The sequence below is a fragment of the Anomaloglossus baeobatrachus genome, chromosome 8, assembly GCF_048569485.1.
Source record: "Anomaloglossus baeobatrachus isolate aAnoBae1 chromosome 8, aAnoBae1.hap1, whole genome shotgun sequence".
Classification (NCBI taxonomy): Eukaryota; Metazoa; Chordata; class Amphibia; order Anura; family Aromobatidae; genus Anomaloglossus; species Anomaloglossus baeobatrachus.
This window is the reverse complement of record NC_134360.1, coordinates 244,597,344-244,618,416: the sequence shown is the minus strand read 5'-3', so window position 1 is coordinate 244,618,416 and position 21,073 is coordinate 244,597,344. Positions and strand designations below refer to the sequence as shown.

The following is a 21,073-nucleotide window of genomic DNA, read 5'->3' as shown; positions in this document are numbered from 1 at the left end:
TTTATCTTCCTTATTGCCATCTTCTTCTGAAGACGAGATGACGGAGAGAAAGTGGCCGGAGATGCATCTTGTGCTGTCAGGGAAAATTTGGAGTAATGGATGTTGGAATTTCAATTTGTAGTCTCTGCTTTGTATTCACCAAAAGGTTGAACGTGCTCCTCACCTCCCCCGAAGTCATTAGTCCCCATCCATCTCGTGTGGGATGCGGAGGGACCTTCTGAAGGCACATTTGTTTTTTATTTATCTCGGGTTTGGCCTCCCAATATCCTGCAACTGGAAACGGTCTGTTCTTTCTCTGGAGTGAACAGTAATTGGTAAATGTCAGGAAATTACCAAGTCACGGGGCAAAGTCTTCTAATGAAGCGTGTAACCGTTTTAACTCAACCTGCCTGTCATGTAGGGATCATGGTTCTATTAAATCAATGTGTCTTTACATTGCTTTTCTTCTGCCATGTGAATAATAAAAGTCTTTGTGGGGGGAGATAATTCAATGGACTGAGCTATAGAACCTGACGGGTCGTAATGCTTATAAACCTATCACGATACCGGAGGTAAAGACAGGCAACCGCCGTAATATCGGGGTATTTTCAGCTCAAGTAGCTATCGAGATGCTTCTTCCTACTTGAATACCCAAGATAAAGCTCTGTTTATAACCAATAATTTTGATGAACTATTCGAGGTTATATCAGATCAGTAGGGGTCAGACTCTTGGCACCCCCAAAAATCAGCTCCCAGGAACCCATGGATGGGTAAGGCTGGCTGTCAGCTGAATTAAGCTTTGGCCGTTTGTTTGGCCAACAACCTTCTCGCTTGACTTTCCAATAAATAGGAGCACTCACTCGGCCGACTGCTCTTAAGTTCTCTATGAGAAAGTTCCCAGTTGGCACATTGTTTTCCATGAGATAAGCCACCGGCAATGTGATCGGTCATCAGAAATCAGACCACACATGCCTGATCGACATCTCTCCCGACCATCAGTCGGCTGTTTCCGATATACTCATTAGATCGTCAGCTGAATCCGTCGATATAAGTGGGTTCAGCCAACATTAATTGAAAGGGAACCTGTCAGGTCCCCTATGCTCCCAGAACCACGAGCAGTTCTGGGTGCATATTTCTAATCCCTACTTAACCATCTCAGCATATACATGAATACATAAAGAGATCTTTAGAAAAAGTATTTCTAAAGATCCTTTATGATATGCTAATGAGCGCAGGGCCTAGTTGTAAGGGTGTTATTTCCCCAACTAATCCGCCCTCTTACCATGTTAGCACGCCCACAGGGGTGTACTAACATGCTATTCAATGCCCAGCGTCATCGACATAGACGCAGGAACCTGTGTCCACTGTCACAACCTCAGACACCGGGTTTAGGCTCAATGTGGATGATCAGAAGTCTCGGCACTTCCGGTCGTGCGCACTATGAAGCCGGGTGTACGCGACCCGGCTTCAGAGAGGTCTAGTATGCATGATCAGTAATGCCCGGACCTCTGATCATGCGCACTGACCCTGAAGCCGGCGTCTGAGGCTGTGACAATGGACACAGGTACGAGCGATTATGCCGATGATGCTGGGCATTGAATAGCATGTTAACATGCCCACAGGGGCTTGCTAACATGGTAAGAGGGCGGACTAGACGAAGGATATAACGCCCTTGTGACTAGTCCCTGAGCTCATTAGCATATCGTAAAGGATCTTTAAAATACTTTCTCTTTATCTATGCTACTAGATACAGGGACTGCTCGTGGTTCTGGGTGCATATTGGAACTGACAAAGGTTCACTTTAATGTGTATGGGGACCTTAAGGCAGCTCAGCTCCAACTTAAGAGATCTGAAGTTCTTGGCAGCTGCTACAGCGCAAAGCTGTGATGTTCGGCTTCGTTCAGTGGTTACATCCGGTTGACAGTTGTCCGATGTTGATGACCAAAACTAAAGAAAGGTCTTCAATATTATATGCCTGGAGAAGGCCTGGAGAGTGCACCAGTAAGTGTATATACCAGGGAACCTTCTCTTTTTGGCCCCCCTTTTTTTTTTACTGTATGGAAAAGTGCAGCACCCAACAGGTCACCACAAAAAATATGGTGAGCTCTGATCTGTGTATTTCAGTGGCGTATGGTATTATTCCACCTCAGTACTATAGTTGGAACTAGAAATTTTTTGGGAAATATTGAAGGCTATTGGACTTCAGGGTGTATCGCCAATAAATAGTTCTGATGCTAACCACAAAGCCACCGTGATGCCCATAGTACGACACCTCCTTCAGGAGTAGCTATTGGGGATACACCCTGGAGCCCAATAGCCTTCAATATTTCCAAAATATTCCTAGTTACAACTATAGCACTGTGATGGAATAATACCATATACCAGAGGAGTACAAGCCACCTGCTTGCAACCAAGGCTTGAAGGAACTGAAAAATATCATCAGCACCAGTCCCAGAAAGGAAGGGCTATATAAGCACCAAGAGAATACTGATGATCGTGGAAGGCGAGCTCTTGTTTTGTCTAAAAGGGAGAGAGATTAATGCAACAGGAAAGCTACCTATACCAATGAATACTGACAGGAACCATGGAAAGTCAGGGAGCATTCTGCGCAGCCAAACACCGTGACCTTCTATAGCCAGAAAGCACATAACTGTCTGTCACCCGTGAGTCTTTGTTTGGTAATAGTGCATGGAGAGAGGGGTTACACCACGGATTGAGAACAGAGATGGGGTCTTGACTACATGTACACCATAGCCAATGTATGTGCTGCATTTCTGCTGCGTAAACCCTTATTTGTGGCCTACGAAATAAAATGGCACCAGCCCACCTCTAAAACTAAAGATCGCTGACATACAGGAACAAGATTGCATTCCAGAAGAAAGACTCGCGATCCTTAAAAATAAGCAGAACCAGTGCAGAAAGCGTGGAAGACTGATGTGTGGTCTTTCATGTCATCACTCGTGGCCTTCCGGGACTTAACGTCTTCCCAAAAGCATAGCTGCTCCTCTCCCCAAGTCATGTGAATGTGATCTAGAGTAAACCTACAGAAAACATGTTCCAAGCACGGTGTCCATATGTTCTGCACTCAAACCTCCTCAAATAAACTGTATGTGTTTACTAGTGAGAATTGCGGGAGGTTCATAGACCCCATCGTGTCCTTCTCGCACAGTCTACAGGGTCTGGTGCTTATTCCTCGTCGTGTCCTTCTCGCACAGTCTGTAGAGTCTGGTACTTATTCTTCGTTGTGTCCTCCTCGCACAGTCTGCAGGGTCTGGTACTTATTCCTCGTCGTGTCCTCCTCGCACAGTCTGCAGGGTCTGGTGCTTATTCCTCGTCGTGTCCTCCTCGCACAGTCTGCAGGGTCTGGTACTTATTCCTCGTCGTGTCCTCCTCGCACAGTCTGCAGGGTCTGGTGCTTATTCCTCGTCGTGTCCTTCTCGCACAGTCTGCAGGGTCTGGTACTTATTCCTCGTCGTGTCCTTCTCGCACAGCCTACAGGGTCTGGTACTTATTCCTCATCGTGTCCTTCTCGCACAGTCTGCAGGGTCTGGTGCTTATTCCTCGTCGTGTCCTCCTCGCACAGTCTGCAGGGTCTGGTACTTATTCCTCGTCGTGTCCTCCTCGCACAGTCTGCAGGGTCTGGTGCTTATTCCTCGTCGTGTCCTCCTCGCACAGTCTGCAGGGTCTGGTGCTTATTCCTCGTCGTGTCCTTCTCGCACAGTCTGCAGGGTCTGGTACTTATTCCTCGTCGTGTCCTTCTCGCACAGTCTGCAGGGTCTGGTGCTTATTCCTCGTCGTGTCCTCGCACAGTCTGCAGGGTCTGATACTTATTCCTCGTCGTGTCCTTCTCGCACAGTCTGCAGGGTCTGGTACTTATTCCTCGTCGTGTCCTTCTCGCACAGTCTGCAGGGTCTGGTACTTATTCCTCGTCGTTTCCTTCTCGCACAGTCTGCAGGGTCTGGTACTTATTCCTCGTCGTGTCCTTCTCGCACAGTCTGCAGGGTCTGGTACTTATTCCTCGTCGTTTCCTTCTCGCACAGTCTGCAGGGTCTGGTACTTATTCCTCGTCGTGTCCTTCTCGCACAGTCTGCAGGGTCTGGTACTTATTCCTCGTCGTGTCCTCCTCGCACAGTCTGCAGGGTCTGGTACTTATTCCTCGTCGTTTCCTTCTCGCACAGTCTGCAGGGTCTGGTACTTATTCCTCGTCGTGTCCTCCTCGCACAGTCTGCAGGGTCTGGTACTTATTCCTCGTCGTGTCCTTCTCGCACAGTCTGCAGGGTCTGGTACTTATTCCTCGTCATGTCCTTCTCGCACAGTCTGCAGGGTCTGGTACTTATTCCTCGTCGTGTCCTTCTCGCACAGTCTGCAGGGTCTGGTACTTATTCCTCGTCGTGTCCTTCTCGCACAGTCTGCAGGATCTGGTACTGATTCCTCGTCGTGTCCTTCTCGCACAGTCTGCAGGGTCTGGTACTTATTCCTCGTCGTGTCCTCCTCGCACAGTCTGCAGGGTCTGGTGCTTATTCCTCGTCGTGTCCTTCTCGCACAGTCTGCAGAGTCTGGTACTTATTCCTCGTCGTGTCCTCCTCGCACAGTCTGCAGGGTCTGGTACTTATTCCTCCTCGTGTCCTTCTCGCACAGTCTGCAGGGTCTGGTACTTATTCCTCGTCGTGTCCTTCTCGCACAGTCTGCAGGGTCTGGTACTTATTCCTCATCGTGTCCTCCTCGCACAGTCTGCAGGATCTGGTACTTATTCCTCGTCGTGTCCTTCTCGCACAGTCTGCAGGGTCTGGTGCTTATTCCTCGTCGTGTCCTTCTCGCACAGTCTGCAGGGTCTGGTACTTATTCCTCGTCGTTTCCTTCTCGCACAGTCTGCAGGGTCTGGTACTTATTCCTCGTCGTGTCCTTCTCGCACAGTCTGCAGGGTCTGGTACTTATTCCTCGTCGTGTCCTCCTCGCACAGTCTACAGGGTCTGGTGCTTATTCCTCGTCGTGTCCTCCTCGCACAGTCTGCAGGGTCTGGTACTTATTCCTCGTCGTGTCCTCCTCGCACAGTCTGCAGGATCTAGTACTAATTCCTCGTCGTGTCCTTCTCGCACAGTCTGCAGGGTCTGGTACTTATTCCTCGTCGTGTCCTCCTCGCACAGTCTACAGGGTCTGGTGCTTATTCCTCGTCGTGTCCTCCTCGCACAGTCTGCAGGGTCTGGTACTTATTCCTCGTCGTGTCCTCCTCGCACAGTCTGCAGGATCTAGTACTAATTCCTCGTCGTGTCCTCCTCGCACAGTCTGCAGGGTCTGGTGCTTATTCCTCGTCGTGTCCTCCTCGCACAGTCTGCAGGATCTAGTACTAATTCCTCGTCGTGTCCTCCTCGCACAGTCTGCAGGGTCTGGTACTTATTCCTCGTCGTGTCCTTCTCGCACAGTCTGCAGGGTCTGATACTTATTCTTCGTCATGTCCTTCTCGCACAGTCTGCAGGGTCTGGTGCTTATTCCTCGTCGTGTCCTTCTCGCACAGTCTGCAGGGTCTGGTACTTATTCCTCGTCGTGTCCTTCTAGCACAGTCTGCAGGGTCTGGTACTTATTCCTCGTCGTGTCCTCCTCGCACAGTCTGCAGGATCTGGTACTAATTCCTCGTCGTGTCCTTCTCGCACAGTCTGCAGGGTCTGGTACTTATTCCTCGTCGTGTCCTTCTCGCACAGTCTGCAGGGTCTAGTACTTATTCCTCGTCGTGTCCTCCTCGCACAGTCTGCAGGGTCTGGTACTTATTCCTCGTCGTGTCCTCCTCGCACAGTCTGCAGGGTCTGGTACTTATTCCTCGTCGTGTCCTTCTCGCACAGTCTGCAGGGTCTGGTGCTTATTCCTCGTCGTGTCCTGCTCGCACAGTCTGCAGGGTCTGGTGCTTATTCCTCGTCGTGTCCTTCTCGCACAGTCTGCAGGGTCTGGTACTTATTCCTCGTCGTGTCCTCGCACAGTCTGCAGGGTCTGATACTTATTCCTCGTCGTGTCCTTCTCGCACAGTCTGCAGGGTCTGATACTTATTCCTCGTCGTGTCCTTCTCGCACAGTCTGCAGGGTCTGGTACTTATTCCTCGTCGTGTCCTTCTCGCACAGTCTGCAGGGTCTGGTGCTTATTCCTCGTCGTGTCCTTCTCTCACAGTCTGCAGGGTCTGGTACTTATTCCTCGTCGTGTCCTCCTCGCACAGTCTGCAGAGTCTGGTACTTATTCCTCGTCGTGTCCTTCTCGCACAGTCTGCAGGGTCTGGTACTTATTCCTCGTCGTGTCCTTCTCGCACAGTCTGCAGGGTCTGGTACTTATTCCTTGTCGTGTCCTTCTCGCACAGTCTGCAGGGTCTGGTACTTATTCCTCGTGGTGTCCTTCTCGCACAGTCTGCAGGGTCTGGTGCTTATTCCTCGTCGTGTCCTTCTCGCACAGTCTGCAGGGTCTGGTACTTATTCCTCGTCGTGTCCTCCTCGCACAGTCTGCAGGGTCTGGTGCTTATTCCTCGTCGTGTCCTTCTCGCACAGTCTGCAGGGTCTGGTGCTTATTCCTCGTCGTGTCCTTCTCGCACAGTCTGCAGGGTCTGGTGCTTATTCCTCGTCGTGTCCTCCTCGCACAGTCTGCAGGGTCTGGTACTTATTCCTCGTCGTGTCCTTCTCGCACAGTCTGCAGGGTCTGGTACTTATTCCTCGTCGTGTCCTCCTCGCACAGTCTGCAGGGTCTGGTACTTATTCCTCGTCGTGTCCTTCTCGCACAGTCTGCAGGGTCTGGTGCTTATTCCTCGTCGTGTCCTCCTCGCACAGTCTGCAGGGTCTGGTGCTTATTCCTCGTCGTGTCCTTCTCGCACAGTCTGCAGGGTCTGGTGCTTATTCCTCGTCGTGTCCTTCTCGCACAGTCTGCAGGGTCTGGTGCTTATTCCTCGTCGTGTCCTCCTCGCACAGTCTGCAGGGTCTGGTGCTTATTCCTCGTCGTGTCCTCCTCGCACAGTCTGCAGGGTCTGGTGCTTATTCCTCGTCGTGTCCTCCTCGCACAGTCTGCAGGGTCTGGTGCTTATTCCTCGTCGTGTCTTTCTCGCACAGTCTGCAGGGTCTGGTGCTTATTCCTCGTCGTGTCCTCCTCGCACAGTCTGCAGGGTCTGGTGCTTATTCCTCGTCGTGTCTTTCTCGCACAGTCTGCAGGGTCTGGTACTTATTCCTCGTCGTGTCTTTCTCGCACAGTCTGCAGGGTCTGGTGCTTATTGTTCTCCTGTAGATTTACAGGAACCCCATCTCTGGTGACGCACTGTGTATATTATACACTTTACACTTCATGACTGTGCAGATTCGCTATGGCCCACCATTATGGAGTTTCTTTTTTTTTCCCATGTTATTTATATATCCTCACACAATTTAAAAACTTATTGATAAGTTACTTGGGTTTGGAAGTAATTTGGTTGAAGATTAGGATTAAATGTCAAAAATAAATTACAAGCTGCTGGGGTCTTGGCTGTTCGGAGTGATAATTTGTGTGTAAAATAGGGGAGATTACATTTAGTCCTAGAATATTACATTTTGATCTCCCGGGAGATCAAAATGTAATCTCCCGGGAGATCAAAATGTAATCTCCCGGGAGATCAAAATGTAATCTCCCGGGAGATCAAAATGTAATCTCCCGGGAGATCAAAATGTAATCTCCCGGGAGATCAATATGTAATCTCCCGGGAGATCAATATGTAATCTCCCGGGAGATCAATATGTAATCTCCCGGGAGATCAATATGTAATCTCCTGGGAGATCCCATTTTGAACTCCCGGGAGATCCCATTTCGAACTCCCGGGGGATTCCATTTTGAGCTCCCGGGAGATCAATATGTAATCTCCTGGGAGAGCACATTTTGAACTCCCGGGAGAGCACATTTTGAATACCTGGGAGATCGCATTTTGAACTCCCGGGAGATCGCATTTTGAACTCCCGGGAGATCCTATTTTGAACTCCCGGGGGATTCCATTTTGAACTCCCGGGAGATCCTATTTTGAACTCCCAGGCCAGTTATGATGAGGGTTGCTAACTCTGCGTTACAGGGATTCCAATATGAGCCCATAGGGAAGAGAGGACGAGAGCAATATCATGTGTGATTGGGAAAAACAGATTGAAAGCTCCAATCTTCCACATTCACTGTAGAAATCTACTGGAGACAGATACAGAACATTTCTCAATTCCTAACATAATTGAAGTGACAAAACCCAGGAGGACCAGACCGTGCACCACTGGGACTTGTGGTTCCATTTTTACATTAATTACAGATTGCTGGGCTTTGACATATTTTAATCTGGGTTTATAATAAAAGATACAAAGTTTATTTATTTATTTCAGTTCATTTATATAGCGCCATTAATTCCACAGGGCTTTACAGATGTGATCATCACTGTCCCCATCTACATTCCCTATCATTATATCTTTGGAGTGTGGAAGGAAACCCACGCAAATACAGGGAGAACATACAAACTCCTTACAAAAGTTGTCCTTGGTGGCATTTGAACCCAAGACCTTAGAGCTGTAAAACAACAGTGCTAACCACTGAGCCACCCTTCCTACAGTTTTAATCACTGACACGCCCTTCCTATAGTGTTACCACTGAGCCGCCCTTCCTAAAGTGTTAACCACTGAGCCATCTGTCACACAGTGCTAACTACTGAGCTACTCTTCACACAGTGCTAACCACTGAGTCACCCTTCCTATAGTGTTACTAAGTCACGCAGTCATCCTTCCTAAAATGTTAACCACTGAGCATCTCTTCCTACAATGCTAGTCAAAGAGCCAAGCATCCTACAGTGTTACCACTGAGCCACCCTTCCCTCAGTGCTAACCACTGAGCCACCCTTCACACAGTGCTAACCACTGTGTCACCCTTCCTATAGTGTTTCTAAGTCACTCAGTCATCCTTCCTAAATGTTAACCACTGAGGAACTCTTCCTACAATGCTAGTCACAGAACCAAGCCTCCTACAGTGTTACCACTGAGCCACCCTTCCCTGTGCTAATCACTGATCCACCCTTCCTACAGTGCTAACCATTGAGCCACCCTTCCTACAATGATAACCACTGAGCGAACCTTCCTATAGTGTTACTGAGTCACTAACTTGTCCTTCCTACAGCGTTAACCACTGAGCCACCCTTCCTACAGTGCTAACCACTGAGCCACCCTTCCTACAGTGCTAACCACTGAGCCACCATATTTTAACAGTGTTGGTTTCAACTACCCAGAAACAAATTCTGCTGAAAAGATTGTCACATACAAGTATAAACCTTGAGGAACGCACCCACAAGCGCGCACATAAAGCTGACAATATACCGGATAGGCATTACTGTGCCTTTTTTAGTCATTGACGCCAAACTCCATCCACACAAAGATGCGAGTCTTTCATGGTCTGTAAATTCAGAAGGAATCTGTCCTGAGCACCGGATGTGGCTGACCTCGGAGAGATAAAATCACCCAATAGTATGGAGAGCGTCATCCATAGAAGAGAGGCCTTTTGTTCGGTACAAGAGCCGTCATATATCTGAGGCTGGATCCATGGACGGGATAAGGTTGCTGAATACCGGCAGGGAGGTGAACCTCCAAACTGATAATGTGGGGAGATGGTCAAGGGGCAAAGGTTGTATAGGAAGAGAATGTGATAATGATCTCCACTGCAAGCGTGAGAAACGTTGTATCAAAGGCCAAGTTTCCCCTTATGTCGGAATATCAGTTAGTGACATATATCCTCAAGTCATAAATGTCTGGCCGCGCTACTGAAAAAAAACTACAAATCTGCACATATCTTATACCTACCCGCGCCAACATAAAGAGACTAAGAAAAGAAGATGCCCGAATTGGCAAACCAAATTAATGGCTCTTATGTAACCCTTATATAAAGTGCGAAACGAAATCTTCCTAAGATACATACGTGGAGCCAAACATATTGTGCCTCACCTTAAAATATTTTGGCACCATGTTCATGGCTAGCAGGTCTGACTGCTCCAAAACCTAGAATGCGGTTTCTAAAATTTAACTAGAAGAATACATTGAATACATTATTTGGGGAGAGACGATATACATTGTGCACCAGAGAAGAACATGCATAGGAAATATTGGAAGAAGAACTTGCTTACTTTGGAAAGATGGCGGCCATCATTGCAGATGCATATCCCGGCTTGCAGATGCCCTCGGAGAAGTTTGCATACTTGGTTGCAATTTCTGTTGATCTAAAAGAAGAAACAAGACAAAAAATAATCAAAACAAATCAAAACCAATGTAACAAATGAAAAGAAAAAAAAAAAAAAATCACATTTACAGGCTACAAAATCCTAATACAAACCTCTGCAAAAAAAAGGATGAAGAACACTTTATTACAAATGTAACAAATCTCTGCCCAACTTTGACAACAATTTTACAGCTTATAAATAAATAAAATAAATCTTTATTTTTATATAGCGCTAACATATTCCACAGCGCTTTACATACATCAGGAACACTGTCCCCATTGGGGCTCACAATCTAAATTCCCTATCTGTATGTTTTTGGAGTGTGGGAGGAAACCGGAGAACCCGGAGGAAACCCCCGCAAACACGGGGAGAACATACAAACTCCTTAAAGATGTTGTTCTTGGTGGGACTAGAACCCAGGACCCCAGCGCTGCAAGACTGCAGTGCTAACCACTGAGCCACCACAAGACTGCAGTGCTAACCACTGAGCCACCACAAGACTGCAGTGCGAACCACTGGGCCACCAAAAGACTGCAATGCTAACCACTGAGCCACCACAAGACTGCAGTGCTAACCACTGAGCCACCGTGCAGCTTATAAAATAATTTTAATAAAAATATATTGTGAAAACATTAATTTGCCTTGTACTAATCTTGAGTAGGAGGGAAAGCTCAATTCCAAGAACAACGTCTATCCAAATATATTCTAAAATTGTTTAACCCCTTCACCCCCGGGTGATTTTCCGATTCTCCGGGGTGGGGTTTCGCTCCCCTTTTTCCGAGAACCGTAACCTTTTTATTTTTCTGTCAATCTTGTGATAGAAGGGTTTATTTTTTGCAAGACGAGTTCTACTTTTAAATGAAACCAGGAGTGTTACCATCTAGTGTACTTTAAAACGGCAAAAAAATTCCAAGTGCAAAAAAATTGCAAAAAAAAGTGCGACTGCACAATGGTTTTTGGGATAGTATATTCACAGTGTTCATTATATGGTAAAACTGATTTGTCAGTGGGATGCCTCAGTTCGTAGATACCAAACATGTATAGGTTTACTTTTATCTAAGGGGTTAAACAAAATTCAGACATTTGTCCAAAAAAGCCATTTTCCACATTCCGAACCGTTCTCATTTTTCAAGATCTATGGCTCAGTGACGGCTTATTTTTTGCGTCTTGAACTGATGTTTTTAACGGTACTATGTTTGCACAGAAGCGCCGTTTTGATCACCTGTTATTGCATTTTACACAAAATTCACAGCAACCAAAAAACATAATTTTGGCATTTGTAATTTTTTTGAGGCTACGCCGTTTACTGATCGGAATAATTGATTTTATATTTTGATAGATCAAGCGTTTCTGAACGCGGCAATACCAAATGTGTGTATATTTTTTAATTTTTTAACGGTTTAATTTTCAATGGGGGGTGATTTGAACTTTTAGTTTTTTGGTTTTTTTTACTAGTACCCCTAGGGGACTATAACGCTCAGTAGTCTGATTGCTCATTCTTTTCTTCAGATCACAGCTACACAGCTGAGATCTGGAGAAAAGCAGCTCTCCTATTACAAACGGCAGTCTGCCGGGTGTAAGAGGAAGTGACTCATGATAGCTACAGGAGTCATCACATAACCCTCTGCTACCATGGCAACCATCGGATCCACGTGATCACGTCACGTGACTTCCGATGGAGCCAGGTAGGTGAATGCTTACCGCAGCCTGCTATTACATCGCGCTGTGATATTTTCACAGCGCGCTATAAGGGGTTAACATGCCCGAGTGGGTAACTAATCCACTCGTGCTTGATAGCTACGCATGTCAGCTGTTCAAATCAGCTGACATGTGCAGCGATCGCTGCTGGCAGCAGCAGGCAGGCATTAACCTGACACGATCCATGACGTACCCAGTATGTCATGTGTCGTTAAGAGGTTAATACAAGTGTCAAGAGGGTACCACGACGGAGAGTGGTCCCTTCGATTTCTGGTGTCAGAAGATCATAGTACAGGGCTTCATACACATTTGATCAAGTTACTACTGCTGGCTGTGCAGATTTTTCCTTTATCCAGCGCTCCTAGGGTTAAGTAAATCCTCTGGCTCCTGAAACTCTGAGTGTAAGCAATAGTCAGCTGTTCTCTTTTGCTAATTAGCTCTGCTATAAAGACTTCCCTCCTTGTCCAGGTAACTGCTGGTGATAGTTTCTGCTTTACTTCCCTCTAGAGGGAACATGTGAAATGAGGATCAGGAAACCATTCAGAGGTCATTTGCTGAGTGAAAGTTGGGTTCCTTAATCCTTTTGGGTTTTTCCCCTCTGGTCCATTCCTCATTATTACCTCTTGTTTTTTTGTAGTGCTTTGTAGGATTGCTGTTTATTTTACCTCTGTCTGTCTAATCCTTTCTATCTTTAATCTAGAGCGGGACTAGCGTTCTCAATGCCCTGCTCACTATACAGGGCTGAGTCCAGGGAAAGACAGGGATAGGCACGTGATCGGCGACAGGATAAAATAACCCGTATAGGGACATTAGGGAGTGCAGGGATCAGCCTCAGGTGAGTTTAGGAGGTGACCCTGCTCCCACCGTTGTATCGTGTACCCTGTGTGTTGCGGCGCTTGCCGGGAGTTCCCGTGTATCTGGTGGTACCCCGGTAGTCATTGCGTGACAAGTTTCCTCTCCAACCATTCTGCAGGTCTAAATTTTAATGGGATTTATCACTAGAAGATGGGCAATTATGGATAGAAGTTGTTTCATTCATTGATGTACCAGTGTTATATTTCGAGAATCCCAATCAGTTAGTGGTTCTATAGTCACACAACTGGAACCATGTACAAAAATCGGACATAAAGATCAGTATTGGGTATATAGCCAGATTTCAGTAGACTGTTCCGCGTGAAAAGTTTGAATGGACGGTTCCAAATGACGGGTAAAGTTTTAGCTGAACCTGAAAAAAAATGAATTTAATGGCCCGAGTCCATTAGGGGTTAAAGGACCATTGAGAAAAGACATTCCTATGACAATGTCAATGTCCCTGGTGGTGCTCACATCCAGATGTAAACTTGATAAGTAAATTAGAAGGAAATGATGGCATTGCAACATGGCGGGAACCACCTAAATCCGATATCGAGGACATTACCGCATTTAAAGTCCTGGAATTCAACATTTAACCCTTCACATCTGTTAAAAATGCAGCAACATTACATTCTGAAGATGTCATCATTACACATAAAACAAGACGGTGAACCGAGATTAGAGGACAAGATAGCTCTGTCTTCCTTGAAAGGTATGAAAATCTAAGACGTTGATTGCAGGTCGTTGGGTAGTTCCAGAGAACTTGTGACGAGGAACATATTTATACTATTCCTACGTGAATATGGAATCACAAAACCAAAACATCACCGCCTCAGTCATCACTCGTCTAACGTTCCGCAAGGAAGATACTTTGTGACCGGGAAATGTCTCCCTATCCATGCATCTATATAAGAGTGTCAGAGAAGAATGCTCTGATAAAGACTGAATTATTACCACTGGTACTGGAAATAGTCACATAAGAGGGTCTTGTAGAGGTTAGGGGGGTTGGTGTGAACGCTCGGCTTCCTTGACTTTTCATTCCTGTTTGGCAGAGATTCACAGCTACACGTGGCCACTATATTTATCAGCAGCACAGGTAAAGCACAAGCTGCCATTTACAAAAAAAAAGTACATTTTATTTAAAGGGATCTTTACCGTTTTACCGAAGTTCTTAACCGCTTTTCTTGGCTCATTTTAAAGTTGAGCTTTCAGCTTTAAATTGAAGGGGTAGTTCACTAGTGTTACATCACCACCGGAGTCCGCTCCATCGACTTCTGCTCCGATCGCCAGGCAACGCCGTATTTCTGCTATGGATGGTGCTGGTGATGGGAGACGAGTCGTTGCCAGCGGCACCGGTGGGCGCAGGCGCTGCTCATCCACTGGGCTGGGTTTCCTGGGGATCTGCAGTACCACTGGCTGACTGTAGGTGGCGGGTGTCTCCCAGCTGAAGTGCCATCGTTCAGCTGTGGCCAATGGGAAGACACCACACCCTTCTTATTCCCCCTCCTGTCACATGACCACTGCCAGAGATAGTTCTGAGAATTCTGGCTCCTGTTTTGTCCTGTGATATAGTGTGCTGATTAAGGCTTGTTTCCTGATTACCCTCCTGCCTGCTGTTTTTGTACCTCGCTGCCCGATCCGGTTTTGACCTCTGCTTGCTTGTTTCTGACTACGTCCTTGTTTGCCGATTCTGTCCCTGTTCTGCTATTCCTGGTTTGACCCTGCCTGGCGACTACTCTCATCGGACTGCAGCCTTCCACAGGTAATGATCTCCAGGGCCCTGTGTAATTCCAATTCCCTGTATAGGGGTTAAAGGGTTTCAGGGTTCTGGGGGCCCTGCTTGGTGAGTGGCTTCCCTCTAGTCTGTCCATTACATCCCCCCTGAGTCTGTTGATCCAGGCAGGCATTACAACTAGTTAGTTTTCATTGGCACAGCGGTATTATGTTGAGAAACAATGTTTCTCTTATATACCTTGTGTTAGCAACAGTGCCTGTGATCCACCGCTATTGTGCTCCACTCAACCCCTTCATGTGACGTCAGGCTCCGTGACCTCTGATGTCCGGTGATGTCACATTAACTTCCAGTTGACCTGACATCACAGTGGTTGACCTCAGTCATCGCTCATCACAGCACAGCATCGCTCCTGCTTGCGGCACTCTACAGCGAAGGAGAGAGCAGGGACATGCTGCGCTGTGATGCTGGGCTGTGACAAGAGATGAAACACCGCCCACAGTCCAGTCACTCAGGAAGACTGGGGCCGGTCGTGATGATGTCAGGTCAACTGGAAGTTGACGTGACATCAGAAGTCATGGAGCCTGGGGAGGTCCCGCGAAGGGGATGAGTGGACCGTAATAGCACTGCTCATAGGCACTCTAGGCAACACAAGGCATTTGAGAGAAAGAATGCTTCTCAACATAATATCGATGTGCCTATGAATACTAACTAGTGAACCACCCCTTTAAGCCCTGCTTCACTGATGTACGGTAGCTCCGATAGTTAGGACATCTGCCAGGGTGAAAAAATTAAAAAAACAAAATATGGATGTGGAGAATGGGAGCAGGCAGCTGCAGAAAAAGGAGAGAGATACTGTGTAATCCTCCTTTGATCTCGGAGTAACACTAGGTTTTATGTATCACACAAGCAAATGATGAAAAAATGTTTATAAAAATAAAATAAAAAAACAAATAAACGTTTTTTTTCCCATTTAGGTGTGTTAGGGTATGTGAGAACGCTGAGTATTTGGGTATTTCTTCTAACAGGAAAATGCACCAAAAAATTAGGTGTGTTTTTGGTGAGTTTTGATGCTTTTCTTTTTTTGTACGATTTTGGTGCATTTTTTTATGTGCATCTTTTGGTGCTTTTTTGCCATGCATTTTTTCATAAGTCAATGAGTAGAAGGGCTGAAAAAGAGGAAAAAAACAGCACCAAGAATTTTTTTTTCTTCTGCAATCAAATCTGCAAGGAAAGAATAAGCAATGTGCACAGCAGTTCAGAATTCTCAGATACTGCTGGTGTAAGGATAGACGCGTTTTTGGGACAAAACTGCATAAAAAAATGCAGCGTTCGCACACAGCCATATTGTTGGAGGAAAAACAATACAAATATTTGGCATCGCCGTATCTTTAACGACCTGAACCCTAAAAGTTACTTGTCACTTACTTCTCCCAGTAAACTTAGTGCATAGAGGAAAACGGGTATATGCCGTTCTAAAAAACCACTGGCATCAGGATAATGAAAAGATTTTCTTTTTTTATTTCAGCAATCCAACGTGTTTCAGAGACAAGGACCGTCTCCTTCTTTAGGGAAAAAAAAGAAATACCCAGTAAACAGCATAGACAAAAATGGAGCATGGAGGAGCTGGAGGCTGCGAGAATAGTGACTCAGTGGCCAAGTGTCTCCTGATCTGAACCCAACCGATGACCTATGGGGAAATCTGAAGAGACAAGATGTCATCCCTTTCCATCCAGCATATAATTTGATTTGAAAAATGGAAAAAGAAAGATGTTGTAGTATATCCCTTACTTGTTCATTCCAGGCCTAGAAGACTTGGTGCTGCCCTTAAAAGCCATGGAGATCATACACAATACTAGATGTAGGTTTTGATGTTGGGTGTATTTATTTTTGCATCAACTAATTTAAGTAAAACTTAAGATTTTGTAATAAAAGTGATATTATTAACTTTGTACAGAAATGTACAAAAATGTTCTATGGAACTTAGATTTGATTTGTCAATATTTTGGAAATTATTTTTTTTCAGTGAGACATCGATTTCTCACATTTGGGTGTACTCATTTATGCTAAGCACTGGATATATATATATAGTATATAGATAGCGCAATAGGTAGATAGGTGTAAAATAATTATGTGTAATAGTGAATGAACAATACACTTTTCCATTATAACCTAACGATCCTTTATTAGATTGAGATTTGGTCACTGTGCGGCCATGGAGGGCTCTAAGCTCGCGGTCATCTTCTTGAAACCAGCTGACAATTAGGGTTATCGGTGACATGGCGTGTGATCCGGCTGTTCTTATACAATTCCCATGACCAGCAGAAATACTGCAATGCGGTTCAGGTTGGAACATGATGTAAGAAAGCATTCCTCCCATATTTTAACCCCCAGCTTGAACTGATGTCACAAACTTGATGGTACTTTGTGGATTACACTGATCTCTTGACTTATACGTCTTCAGGGTACAGAAAGGATTCCAATTTATTAGGCCTAGAGACTTTTATTTTAATTTTAAACTGTCCCATTTTGATGAGTTGGTGTCCATTGTGGCTGCACTGTTCTTCGGAGGGAGGCCTGGGGTTCTTTGTGGCCTTCCAAAGTTGTAGCTTTCAATCTTAGGTATGGAGTGCTGAACGCTCAGAGCTGCTCTTCTTCAGGTCATTGCTGTAGTTTATTATTAAATTTTTATTTTTTTTTCGTTTTGTGCACTTCTGGTTATTATATTCTCCCAACCGACTGTGACACTCAACGTTGAACAGTGTTGACATCTCACCCTACATCTGATGGGATCTGCCGGAATGATAGACCAACTTCTCTCACTTCACGGATTCCGTATCTCTCAGTTTGTTACCAGTGGCATGTTGGTGAACAGGAGGCAACGCACAATCATACATCAAGACTTAATAGAGTTTTTGAGTTTTCATGTGGCTTTAAAAAAAAACTTAAAAAAAAAACTGCTTTCAACCTGGCTTTTACGTCTCTCCCACATATCACAGATTGGAGCTATGTGCTTAAAAATGTGATAATTTGAAGATCTTAGCAACAGCTATTACTTCATTGATATGCCTAACCTTATGTTCTGGGGAGTATATATATATATATATACAACCAGCTCTGTCCTCACCTATCGTACCATCACCCATTCCCTGTAGACTGTGAGCCCTCGCGGGCAGGGTCCTCTCTCCTCCTGTAGACTGTGAGCCCTCGCGGGCAGGGTCCTCTCTCCTCCTGTAGACTGTGAGCCCTCGCGGCCAGGGTCCTCTCTCCTCCTGTAGACTGTGAGCCCTCGCGGGCAGGGTCATCTCTCCTCCTATACCAGTCTGTTTTGTACTGTTAATGATTGTTGTACGTATACCCTTTCACTTGTAAAGCGCCATGGAATAAATGGCGCTATAATAATAAATAATAAATAATAATAATAATAATAATAATAATATATATATATATATATATATATATATATATATATATATATATATATATATATATATATATATATATATATATATATATATATATATATATTTATATATATATCTCAGCATGTGCATTAAAATTTAACCTTTATGGCTAGGTTCACATTTCAGTCAATTTCTATCAGTCACAATCCATGGCTCTGGTAAACAACGGAATCCGTATGGCGGATTCCGTTGTTCCCATAGACTTGTATGAGCGGTGGATTGTGACTGATGATGCTGTGTTGCATCCTCCGCCCGACTGATCAGTCATGGAACGAATGACCGCCGGGCGGGAGGAACGCAGCTTGTAACATTTTTTGAGCAGCGCAATCCGTAGGCTGATCACCCAGCGGCCGGCTGCTGTGAGCGATCAGCTGATCACCCAGCGGCTGGCTACTGTGAGCGATCAGCTGATCACCCAGCGGCCGGCTGCTGTGAGCGATCAGCTGATCACCCGGCGGCTGGCTACTGTGAGCGATCAGCTGATCACCCGGCGGCCGGCTCATGTGAGCGATCAGCTGATCGCTCTCATTAGCCGGCCGCCGGGAGATCATCTGTTCGCTCTCAAAAGTGAGCTGGCTATTGTGAATGATCAGCTGATCGCTCTCTTTTACAACGGAATCCGACAATGAATTCTATTCTTGTCATCCATTGTACAACGCATCAGTCACAAGCGTCAAGCAACGCATGTGACTGATGCAAAACAACGGAAATGTGAACCTAGCCTAATAAATGCAATTAAAAATAGGCTCCTCCAAATACACAAATATCAATAAGCTGCTGAGGCCCAACCTATCAGCAAACGGGTGCAGGAAACATTAACCCTGATTATTGGAGTCCCAAGACAAGGTATAGGAAGGGTTACTCAAACAGCCACTAGTGGTGTTCATACAAAAAACACAATAAACTAACAGAACAAACAGAAAACAAGAAATATGTGTTCCCTTCAGAGACCGGACAGTGGTCCTAGGTACAAACAAAACATAGGGAGAAAAAAACACAATAAACCTAAATCAATAAATAAATCTCACAGCGAGAGTGGTCATCCATGAGAATAATGTTAGGTAAAGATAGTGGAATAATCTCACCAAATTCCACTGAGTCGGGGTGTACAGAATTTCCATCAGAGCCAAGGGTCAGAGACCTCCGGAGACATTGCTGACCCTATCATCTCATTAAGGAAAAAAATGCAACTGTTACCCCAAGACTCCCGTCCTATCGAGGACGGTCCACAGCTTGTTGGACCCCTATGATGACCGTTTCTCCTGACGCGTTTCACTCACAAGACTCTTCAGGGGACATAATTTTCTATATGGATGAGGTCCTCTGTCCCAGCTACCATGTAACCATACTGCTAAGGAAATTCTGTACACCCCGACTCAGAGGAATTTGGTTTGATTATTCCACTATCTTTACCTAACATTATTCTCATATGGATGACCACTGTCACTGTGAGAACTATTTACTGATTTAGGTTTATTGTGTGTTTTTCATCCTATGTTTTATTTGTACCTAAGACCACATTTCTTGTTTTCTGTTTGTTCTGTTAGTTTATTATGTTTTTTGTATGAACACCACTAGTGGCTGTTTGAGTAACCCTTCCTATACCTTGTCTTGGGACTCCAATAATCAGGGTTAATGTTTTTTGACCTGTACAGGTTTGCTGATAGGTTGGGCCTCAGCAGCTTATTGATATTTGTGTATTTGGAGGGACATTAACCGATTTTTAATTGCATTCATTAAAGGTTAATTTTTAATGTACATGATGAGATTTCTAAACCTGATTGATACCGGTAAAATATATCTTTGTACCGTGTTAGCCAGTAGAGATAAAAAAAGTTTGTTTAAAAGAACTGAGAGTCCTCAGTAGTTGATACCTTTTAATGGCTAACGGAAAAGATGGTAATAATAGCAAGCTTCCGAGACTACTCAGGTCTCTTCATCAGGCATGGTATAACACAAAATCTGAAGAGCCACATATTTATACACAACAGGACATAGAATAGTGCAGTGAAAAAAAACAAAAAAAAAAAAACAAAGTTATGTGAAGCAGAACTATCACTATATCACTTTGCCCCCTTGCCATAGTGATAGTTCTGCTTCACATAACTTGTTTTTTTTTCCACTGCACTATTCTATGTCCTGTTGTGTATAAATATGTGACTCTTCAGATTTTGTGTTATACCATGCCTGATGAAGAGACCTGCGTAGTCTCGAAAGCTTGCTATTATTACCATATTTTCCGTTAGCCATTAAAAGGTATCAACTACTGAGGACTCTCAGTTCTTTTAAACAAACTTTTCTTAAACCTGATTGATTAGTGCCAATAGGTATTGTTGCTATTATTGAGTATATATATGTATTAATGTATAGAAATATTGTGCAAACGTTTTAGACAGGTGTGGTGAAAAAATTAATGCAAAATAAGATTTAAAAAAAAAAAAAAAATAAGGAGAGTTAGTTTATTTTTATCAATTAACAAAATGCAAAGTGAATGAACAAAAGATTAATCTAAATTCCATCAATATTTCCAGTGAGGTTTTGAAGGAACTTGACAGGGAGGTTGTTCCAAACCTCTTGGATGTAGGGTTGCACAAATCCTTCTCATGTCTTCATGTAATCCCATACAGACTCGATGTTGAGATCAGTTCATCGTGGTCCATATCATCATTTCCAAGACTCCTGGTTCTTTTTTACACTGTAGATCGTTCTTAATGACATTGGCTGTATGTTTGGGGTCGTTGTCCTGGTGTACAATCAATTTTGAGGCAATCAGACGCTTCTGTGATGGCATTGCACCATAGATAAATATCTGCCTGTATTTCTCATCATTAATCCTGACCAATACCATTTGTGGAAGTGCAGCCCCAAACTTGCAGGACCCTCCATCATGCTTCACTGTTCCTGTAGGCACTCTTTATTGTATCTCCAGAGCTTCAGTATAGCCTTTGGCTACAGCCAAATATTTCACGTTTTGACTCACCAGTCCACAGAACCTGCTGCCATTTTTCTGCACCCCAGTACCCATGTCTTTGTGCATACTTGAGTCTATTGACTCTTTATACATGTCTGAGGTATGGCTTTTTAGGCGCATTCTCCTGTGAAGACCACTTTCAGCCAGAGTTCTACAAAGAG

At 44.9% G+C, this 21,073-nt stretch overlaps 1 protein-coding gene across 5 annotated transcripts in view; it reads right to left on the bottom strand.

The window, feature by feature from the left end:
* Nucleotides 1-21,073, bottom strand: part of ST3GAL3 (ST3 beta-galactoside alpha-2,3-sialyltransferase 3) — a 363,061-nt gene that overhangs the window by 116,761 nt on the left and 225,227 nt on the right. For all 5 annotated transcript variants that reach the window (XM_075320480.1, XM_075320479.1, XM_075320481.1 and 2 more), the window contains one exon: nucleotides 10,103-10,195. In XM_075320480.1, the coding sequence (XP_075176595.1) occupies nucleotides 10,103-10,195 (93 nt within the window). The remainder of the gene's footprint in view (nucleotides 1-10,102; nucleotides 10,196-21,073) is intronic.